The following is a 10,929-nucleotide window of genomic DNA, read 5'->3' on the forward strand; positions in this document are numbered from 1 at the left end:
TTCCACATATATTAATATATTTAAAAATACAATTTCTCATATAATTTCATGATATATTGCCAGCAATTGCCGTTTTAAAAACATAAACATCAATTGAAGGGAGAACACGTTTGAATTACTAAAAATAGACTTGTTAAAACACACTTTCAAAACTACATTTAATGGGTATTTGATCTTCAGTGTACTTCAACCCTGAGGTTCGAAATTATTGAATCTGACAAGTTCTTGTAAAAAGGTCATTTATAATGCTGACTCCTAGACATGTATAATATACAATTAAAATTCACCCATTGAAGTAGTTCCATATTGTTATTATAAAACACTGTCAACAGTATCTATCAAATATGCACCCATATATGGGTGATACAACATCACTATGCCCATACCGTATATAGAAAACTCAGTTATTTTAACAGGTAGACAGAACTTAAGGTCGTTTTCCACTAGACAAATGTATTTGTGCGCAGTATAATTTAAATCACAAGATTCTCAATTGTGCATGTGTATAGGTAAAAAATTTTGATTCGCGTGAATAAATTCGCCTAGTGGGAAACTGCCCTTAAGGTAGAGTAAAGTACTAGATTTAAGCAATTCGCTAAAAGGAGAATTGAGTATTTTGGTATTACAAATACTTCAGCGAGAATGCCAGGCTTGTTTGATGTGTATTTTCGTATATTTCTATTAATACAAGAATAATAGTTTCATGTATATGGAACATCCATTTTAAAGGTGATTACACTTTCATAACGCTTCTTGATTTTTACTGGAAAGAAAGCATCAAGGTTCAATATCCTTTAACCATTGTATAATCCAAAAATAATGTTATTATTCTTTTCTTGGTGGTGTTATGCTTGCCACAATAACAACATTACTGTTGAATAAATTTTTGAAATAATTATTTAAACCAAACAGAAATACATGAGGAAGATAAAAGGAGAAAGTTTTTAAGAGGCCATAAACTGTCAAGAAGTAATGGTTTCATCATCTATAGGACAAGATAAAGTATCATGCAGTGTGGGTGGGATATAAAAAATCCAATTACAAATAAAAAAAATCTTGATACTCAAAACAAATTATACTAGCAGTTTTAAATAATTTCAAGTAAAGAATGAAATAGCATGATTTTCATTATAATTTGCAGTCACTCTCGGGTGTTTTTTTTAAATATTTTAGAAAAAGGGAAAACATTATTATACGTTTAGTCTTACAATCTATGGTATAAGGTAAGGAATTCTAAGGACATTATAGTGTATTTGGGTAGTGGATCACCTGTTTGGTACAGTATGAGTAGTCTCATTGGTAATTAATCAATCTTCAATCAAATTATTGAATAATTGAATCTATAAATCAATTGATCAATAGATCAATCAATAGAATTATTGAATTTGAATCAAACTATCAATAATTTAATCAATCATTTTAATAATCAATCAACCACTCAAGCAATCAATTAATTAATAATGAATAATTAATCAATCATTAAAAATTATTGAATAATTGAATCAATCTATCAATAAATGAATCAATCAATTACTCATGCAATCAATTAATCAACTAATAAATCACTTGATTAATAAATCAATCAATAAAAATTATTGAATAATTGAATCATCCTATCAATAATTTAATCAATAAATCAATGAATTGACCACTCACACTTGCCTGTCAAAACAAGCATTACAGACATAATGGTGTTGAAACAAAGAATATCCAATGACATACCCTACACACTATATTGGATTCCCAACTACCAGTGATACTGAGCCTAGCAATATTGAGTGTGTATATTATAATGGAGGAATAATTACGCCTACTAAGAGGTTACGAAGGTCACATGAACTCTATCCATTTTCCCTTTGATTTACACTCAACAATTGCCATTACGTACATTACTGTTGCACGTTAAGCTTGTAAGCATTTCTTATTATCTTATGTCAGCTTTCAAAGAATCTCGCACATCTTCAGAATTCAGTATAACATTGATTATTATTTATAACTCTAATTAAATTAAACATTAATTAGAATATCTCCCAAAGTAAAAAATTGTAACAACCATTTGTAATAAAAAGTTTGTCTGTAATTATTATCTCATAGAAGATGACATGTTCTAGATGGCTTATTTCTTTGCTTTTGTTTCTCGTCTTTTTTGCCTGATGATGGATTAGAATTATTAACGACAACTGTGCTAATTGGAGGCTCGATGTATTTTCGTTGTAACCTGTGCAACACGATCCGATACGTTCCTGTTATACTATTCCGTGACTCATGATCACGCGTCCCTTTCAGCAAATCCTCCTGTATACCGAGTTCTTCAAGTTCTTTTAAGACTTTCAGTTCATCCATTGTTGCATTTTCCTTTTCAAATGCAGGCACCGTATGATATGCGTCTATAGACTTTGGGAACTCTTGCCCCTTAAGCCATGGGTGTGTCATCATCTCACGTATCGTTAGTCGTTCAGAAGGTTCTGATTTTAAGATGCCGCTGATCAATGATTGACAATCTTTCGAGACGAACGGCGGTATTGTAAAATTACCGTCCAGTATACATTTTTTAAGCTTTGCAACAGTGTCAGCTCGAAACGGCATCACGCCAACCACCATAAAATATAGCATTATTCCCATTGCCCATATATCGACTGTTACGCCGATGTAGTGTTCGTCCTTGAAGAGTTCCGGTGCTGCGTAAGGCGGTGAACCACAAAATGTGTTTAATGTCTCATTCTCCTTACTAACGGTACTAAAACCAAAGTCTCCAACTTTTGCCAAGCCATTAGCCGCATAAAATACATTTTCAGCCTTTAGGTCTCGATGGATTATATTTTTGGAGTGCTACAATAATAAAAAGAAAAAAATATACTTTAACACTAGATACTTGAAAAATGAAATCAAATTGAGAATCAAATTTAATTATTCTTATTGAAATTTTCATTCAAAAACATTTGTTAAAAAAGGAATTAAGATCTCACAAAAAAATGACAGAAAGTGTACAGTAATTGAAAATCTTAAGAGGTTCATTAACAGCTACGGTTCTGGTGGAGCTGTAGCTTTGTGGTTATCCAGAATTCTAAGTTCGAATCCTGTTGGATAAGTATTAATAAAATATTTAAAAAAAATGCATTTTAGAATAATTCTTATCTTTTTTTCTTTAGCCAGCCACTCAACCAATTTAAATAAGTGATGCTCCAATAACTAAAACACATAAAGAGGCGCATCAAGGGATCTACACTAGGAATGTTGGCGTAAGTTACAATTCCCAGTTCAATGAGAAAAACAACAGTAATTCAGATAATATACAAGAGAAATTAACATACAGCTGATTACAAAATTAAAAGATTGGATAAAAATTACTGTTTTGTACAATCAAATTTATATAATTATGTATAAATAAAATGAAAGGATGGCATTTTAGGAGTCATCAATGCTTTCAACATTTTAAAGGGAGTACAAAATATACCATTCCCTGGACCCCAAAATAGTACATAATACATTGATCCCTTCCTTTGCCAAAAGAGTACATATACTATATTGTTGTCATTTCTTGAGAACATAATTTTTAATATAGAGATATACTGTTAATCCCCCTTTCCCTAGCATATTTTTTGCGCTCTCATGATTAAAATAATGTGTGATCCTTCATGGTATGCTCAAGCCTCATCCAACAGCGGACAGGCATCCTCTGAGCAGTCTCCTGGCGACATCCGGCCAGGCGATTGTGGGAGTACGCTGAAACACAAAAGGTAGGGTGGGAAACTAACAATAACATTTTAAAATGATGAAAAGATTACACTTATAGTAACATTCACTTAACACACTTAAGCTTTCATCTGCCCAGCATGGACCTCTTTAACAGACTCTTTATGTGTCTCTATAGCATGACAGTTAGAGTGTATTAAATGGATGTCAGCAAAGTGCTGTTATTGTCATCATACACTTCTGTAATTTAGACATGCGCACTACAATTATATACTTTTAATGGAGTATTTGTTTTTTGAAACATCTTTAACTTTATAGCTTCAAGAGATCGCAGAAACTGTACACACTTCCTATGTCAGACAACAAGTGTAGATAATGCATGATGCAGTGTCTTCTACCCCTTTTACACTGCAAGCAAAATTCAGGACATATCCTGGGATTTTCCAATATCCAGGTTAAAACCTTCCGAATTGTCGTTAGTGTAAACGTAAAAAAATCCGACTCAGGTTGCCAAACATTCCGGGATGGACATGCAGGATGCATTCAGCATAGGACGACCCGGGTTCATTCCGGAGTTGCAAGTGTAAACAGCACCGAATTTGATTCCGGATTTAGGCCTTACCTGGCGCCTACCGCGGCTGTGGTCAGGTAGGCCTAAACTTTGCTAACAACGGGCTAGGCCTAGACACTTTTCAAATTAAACCCTCTACGCTCCGGTATAGACTTGATATCAAAACTGCTGATTTAATTAGCCTAATTTAAAAACAATCTGCAGGTACCTGTACATTGCTTCAATATTGACAATAATTGTGGCTTTGTGACGACGAGGAACTCGAGCGAAGTGATGATCACCATCGCAACAAAAATTGAGGGCGGTATTTGAACCAGAGTTCGTTGCCGGTGCAAAATTGGAGCAACACGGGGTCAACCCGGACTTTTTTGTTCGATGTAAATGGGAAATGCACCCGGGATCACCCCGGAATTAACACAGGTTTATTCGGCCATTGGCAGTATAAAAGGGGTATTAAATAGACGGATGGATAGAAATCTTTCTTAATCAATTTGACATTGTTCTTCCTTAATGTCAGGTTCATAGCTATGATATTATTATGTGTTAGAAATGCATAAATTTGATTATAAACAAATCTTTCAATAATATTTTTATAAAATTAGTTGGATGGAAATTGGCCTATAATTTTCAATTTTTATTAATCTCTATCTTTAAAAAAAGTGTTACTTTGGCCACTTTCCAGTTTGAGGGATATATTGCTGTGGTCAAATATAAATTTATAATATGAGCAATAGTAGAGCAAAAAACTGGGGAAGCAAGTTCGAGTAGCTTTAAGTCAAGTTCATTAACACCAGAAGCTTTGTTATTTGAAAAGATGTTGATATGATCAAAACATCTTCTGGTGATATCAAATCAAAGGAGAATTTACAGTTAAAATTATTGTTTTTAGTATTGTTAGGATTGTCAAAAATGTTATTAATATTAACCTGGCTAAAGACTCTCCAATAGAAGAAAAATAATGGTTAAACCTATTTGCAATTTCTAATTTATCAGAAATAACACTACTCCTTGTTTAAATGGAATTGATTGATGGTTTTTTTTATCATCATTTGTAATGGATTTTATTGTTTTCCAAATCATTTTGGGATTTTGACATTTTTGCTAATAGTTTTAAAAAAAAAACTTGTTTTTTAGATGATGATTCTTAGTCCAATCCGCAGGATCATTTGTTTTATCAGCTTTAGAAAAGAAGTAGTCTCTATCTTTAGTTAATTGAAGGTCTTCTGATTCAATTTGGGCATAGACTCCTTTATACGTTTAATTTTTTATAAGGGGCATAGAGTACCACCATCGTGTCGTCACAACGCCAGGTGGCACCCTCTGTCGCCAACCAGGCGTTAGTTACCGTTCATTACGCCTGAATGACTTCATAGGCTTTCTGGTATAGGCATTTTAAAATCTAATATTTTACCATCAAAATGTACTAAAAACACAAAAGCTTACATTATTATATTAGTTATTGAACACACATTTAATCATCAATTAAAATTTACAAAGAAAAACTAAGATACAACATCTTAATAATTACGTTAGAAATTGGGATCAATGGTTTGTCAGTGGAGAAAATGGCGTCCGGTTGAAGTCATTTTGCAACGATAGCAACAGAGTAGTATCACGTGGTATCGTGACGTAACACTGTAGTACTCTATAAGTGTTACATGAATTATTAAAAAGATTTGTCCAGATTTCTAAAGCTCTGTCAGTATTAGTGGTTTGTTATACTAAATTCCAATTTACACTTTTAACTGTTTCTGTGAATTTATGACTGTCAAAACTTAACCTTAACCTAAAATATCTAATCTTTATAGTTTTTGGTTCACTTTTATTGTTTTGGTTTTTCTGTACAGTATAAATTAATGAATGGTCACTTATCTTCATCCTAATAGAATGCATCAAATTACATGGTGAATACTGATAAAAGCTCACTAAAGAAATATTAAAAGAAGTATACTGTATAAAATTGCATATGATTACTTGAAAACAGATGATGTACTGTATAAATTTAACCTTATCCAAATTTTGTATGAGAAACAGTATTTTTCACATAGAAGAGTAAATTGGCTACAAAGACAGTATCCTACTTCCTGTTTTATTTCATTCATCAAAAAATAAAGTAAATCAATACAAAACAAGTTTTAAGTTAACTAATCTCATTTCAAAATTCAATATGAAGATTTTCTAGATCTTAACACAGGCAGATAATGCACATTATGTACAACATACTATTTTTTTACTATTAAGCACATAGAGGCTTTATGCATTATGCACTCTATAAATCCATATTTATTATATTATTTTTACAACATTATGATATTAATAGCAAAATATTAGTTGCCTTTCATATCATGTGCCTTGATTAAAACATGGGTCAGATAATAAGCTCAAAGCTATTATTATTCATTATTATTACGAAAAATGATAAAATTATACTATTTCCTTAGAGATAATTCATTAAATATTCCCAGGGTTGGTGTTATTAGTGCCTTCATCTGGTTTATATTGCTCATACTGGAGCAGGAGGTCAAAGGTAATGAAAGGATGATACCAAAATCAATATTAACTAAATTTAATTAAATCATTTGATCTTGAAGGAGTGAGCTTGGAATATGTCCTTAAACATTGGTTGTTGACAGATCCTAGGCAACATGGACACATCCTAGGCAACATGCCACATCATAGGAAACATGGACACATCTCAGGAAACATGGAAACATTCCAGGAAACATGGAAACATCCCAGGAAATTTGGACACACCCTAGGCAACTTAGATAAATACTAGGAAATGAGGAAACATCTTAGGCAACATAGACACATCTAGACAACATTGACACATCCCAGAAAAATGTGTAACATCCCATGAAATTAGGACACACTCTAGGCAACATAGACATCCTAGGCAACATGGACACATTCTAGGCAACGTAGACACACCTTACGCAACATAGACACATCCCAGGAAACATGAACAAATCCTAGACAATATAAAAAAATCTGAGGCATCATATAAACATGTGCAAGGAAACATGGGCACAGTCTAAGCTTTACATTACAAGCTAGCTAATGTCAGCTCCTTTCAGTGCATTAAAATTGACCATAAATATTAAATTGGTGTATACAGAACCACATAATTTTGCAAACGGATGTGTTTAATTTTGTTGGTTTCAAAGTCATTGATTTCAATTTATTTAATGCTCAGTTCGTAATACTTTTGCCTACATATCCTATAGCAAAATAGTTAGAAGTAATTGTTAATAGTTTGTCTTGTGTGCATAACAATAAATAATTCATTTTTTGACCAATCCTTTTTTTCCATTTTACATATTAGTTGCAATTATAGCTGAATGGCTAAAAGGAGAATAATTTTACATAAACTTGAACTTGATTAACAATAAAAACAACAATAGTAATATGCATAATTATTAATAAATCAAAAACTAATAATAATAATAATAATAATGATACTGTACAGTAATAATATATGATTTTTCTTTAATAACAATAACAAAACAATTAAAATTTATGCTGATCAATGTTAAGTTCCTCATTTCAAAGGTTAGAAAATTTACATAAATTGTGTGTATTCTTGTGTATTCTCTGAATACTAATTGATCTAGTTCACATTTTTTGACTGATATGTATACCAAGTAAAGTTAATTATTACCAATAACAGTAACTAAAATTAATATAGATAAACACTGTTAAAAGTAAACGTTCTCGTCAAGCCTCGGTCAACTTATTCCATATTCCATTTTCCTGAAACAATATTTTTAAAAACGGAGTTATTTGTAGATTATCTAGAATTTTTAACTCAGTTATTCTGTTAGATCTGACAATTGATATGTTTTTAAATATTTTGAATATTTTTAAGTATAAAATTAAGAAAAGTCTTGTATAAGTGTTCATGATGTTTTCCGTACGGTGTTTATTGTGTTTTATGTATTCCATTCTGTAAGTGGCGGGCTCCCCGCTGTCGAATGTGAATTAAAATAAAATAAAATAAAATAGAAATTTGAATAAAATACTTTTAATACCTTTCATAATAATAAGATAATGAAAACAATAATTATAAATGTTATAGTAATGGTATTAATAATATTAATGACGATGATGACAATACTAATAACATGATAAGCCTGAATATATATTATTTTCATGAGATCTCAAACTGTTATTGCAAAAATGCATCATTCAATATCCATCAGAATAATCAAAGAAGAGTAGAAAGATTTGACGTTTGGAATCAAAATAGACACACAGTTACAAACAAGTTATTATAACATACTTGAAAAATTTACAAATACATCATTCGTAATCCATGAGAAAATCAGTACAGAGTGAGTTTGGACTCCAAATGGACATTGATGCCTGACAACATCAAGTACATCTAACGTTTGTGATTGAATCTGAAAGCAAGCTGTGATACCTGATGGAGCACTAGCCACAAACAAATGTAACAAAAATGCTTGGAGCATCAACTGAAATCTACAATACATTGATTCTTTATCATTTTTGACAGAAATAAGAAAAGGGAATGTAAATGTAAACGTAGAATATAAATGATCGTTCGTTTGTTAAAAATCCACAAGAGAATTTGGCCCCTGGGGACCCTCAGCAACCATGGGCAGCACCTACTATCAGTACACCGGGAGACAATCCACCTCACTTGTTTGGCCCTGGGGACCCTCAGCAGCAATGGGCAGCACCGACTACCAGTAAACCGGGAGAAAATCCACCTCACTTGTTTGGCCCCTAGGGACCCTCAGCAGCCATGGGCAGCACCGACTATCAGTACACTGGGAGACAATCCACCTCAATTTTCAAATAGTTCTCTTTTTTTTATGTCTATGTGCCCAGCAGCTTAATGCCCCATTCAAAGGATTTGGTACTTTAAGCAAAAAGAAACAGGCAAGTATGATAATGGCTGGTTTAGATTTTGGTCAACCCGTTCGACAACGTCCAATCGGTAACTCAACCTCTCAAAACGATCAACAATGATTCCTCCATATCCCCCACACAGAGCCCAATCACACTTATTTTATCGGCCTGGAGTGGCCTCAACTACGGCCGACACTCCCTTCGCGGTTAGTAGTTTAAGTTGCCTCAGGGTCAACCTGCGAAAGTTCCCACTTCCTCTTTTTGCGTCAGTGTGAAATGATGGTATAAGATGTCAAAATTTACCATTATCATAGTGACAATGGCGACTTAAGTTTGGTTTATGTTCAGAAGATGAGTCCGTCCAGATGCCAAAATGCAACTTTTATTCGGACTAAATTTAGATTGGCTTCGGGCCGGATTAAAATTGATTGTTCACACTTTAAAAAAAATGTGGTCCTGAGCCGACGTAACTATTAAGTGTGATTGGGCTCATACAGAATACATGTTCTTTCCTTTCATATTTTGTTTTTGTTACTTTTTAATTAAAGGTGTATTGTCCCTTGCTAATGTCAAAAAATCATTAAAAAAATAATTTTGAAATAAACTTGCTCATATTGCAATAGCATACAAATTATTAACTTGAAAAAATGTTCTATGTTCAAGTTGATAACTTTTATGTTACTTCAAAATGGGCAAGTTAATTTCACAAAATATTTTCATGTTTTTTTTTAGGTATTTAGCACGGGAAAATACATCTTTAATTACTGTAGGCTCTGTTTGACAAATATGTTTTTATGTGTAAATAGGAAGGTTAGACAATACATCTCAAACATCCTCGATGTAGATACGTAGTATAAATCTAATATGTTATTAATTATCATGCAACTTTTATTCGGACTAAATTCAGATTGGCTTCGGGCCGGATTAAAATTGACAAGTTCACACTTAAAAAAAAGGTGGCCCTGAGCCGATGTAACTATTAAGTGATTGGGCTCATACAGAACACATGTTCTTTCCTTTCATATTTTGTTTTTGTTACTTTTTAATTAAAGGTGTATTGTCCCTTGAAAAAATGTTCTATGTTCAAGTTGATAACTTTTATGTTACTTCAAAATGGGCAAGTTAATTTCACAAAATATTTTCATGATTTTTTTGGTATTTAGCATGGGAAAATACATCTTTAATTACTGTAGACTGTATGACAAAAATGTTTTTATGTGTAAATAGGAAGGTTAGACAATACATTTCAAACATCCTCGATGTAGATACGTAGTATAAATCTAATATGTTATTAATTATCAAGCACTATATAAATTGTCTAGTATAATATTAATAAGACAATCATTACAAAGGTAGAGCATTACAAATTGTGTTGGCAACTTAGCCGTTTGTGGTTTGTAACTAATTAGTTTCTGTTGTTCAGACAAGGTGTATTATATACATATCTACTAATGCAAATCATCATTTCTGAATTCAAAGAAATCTTCACATAGCAATATTATTGACACTCAGTTACTATGAAACCTATCAACAGTCTTCCATGCTTGTTTCCTATGGCAACCAAATCCAAGGCTGCTATTGATTACTAAGATCAGTGAAGATATAAAAATATATAATGTGTAGGCCTAGCAGAGGCCTAATAGTAGATATGAGTATTGAGTAGATGAAAGCCATCATTTCTTTACAAAAAAAAAATCTTTTATTAAATAATGCTTGATTCTCCTCTTTTAAAATATTTTCCTCAGAAAAAACTCATCTATAGTACAGGAAAATAACAAATTAAAATGTTT

At 32.2% G+C, this 10,929-nt stretch overlaps 1 protein-coding gene across 3 annotated transcripts in view; it reads right to left on the reverse strand.

The window, feature by feature from the left end:
• Positions 1-1,528: 1,528 nt before the first annotated feature.
• LOC117114401 (serine/threonine-protein kinase NIM1-like) overlaps positions 1,529-10,929 on the reverse strand; it is a 39,680-nt gene continuing 30,279 nt past the window's right edge. For all 3 annotated transcript variants that reach the window (XM_033258063.1, XM_033258064.1, XM_033258066.1), the window contains one exon: positions 1,529-2,829. In XM_033258063.1, coding sequence (XP_033113954.1) covers positions 2,089-2,829 — 741 coding nt within the window. In that variant the 3' untranslated portion in view covers positions 1,529-2,088. The remainder of the gene's footprint in view (positions 2,830-10,929) is intronic.

The sequence above is a fragment of the Anneissia japonica genome, unplaced genomic scaffold (assembly GCF_011630105.1).
Source record: "Anneissia japonica isolate Jap-2015-1 unplaced genomic scaffold, ASM1163010v1 scaffold1231_len1163931_cov198, whole genome shotgun sequence".
Taxonomy (NCBI): Eukaryota; Metazoa; Echinodermata; class Crinoidea; order Comatulida; family Comatulidae; genus Anneissia; species Anneissia japonica.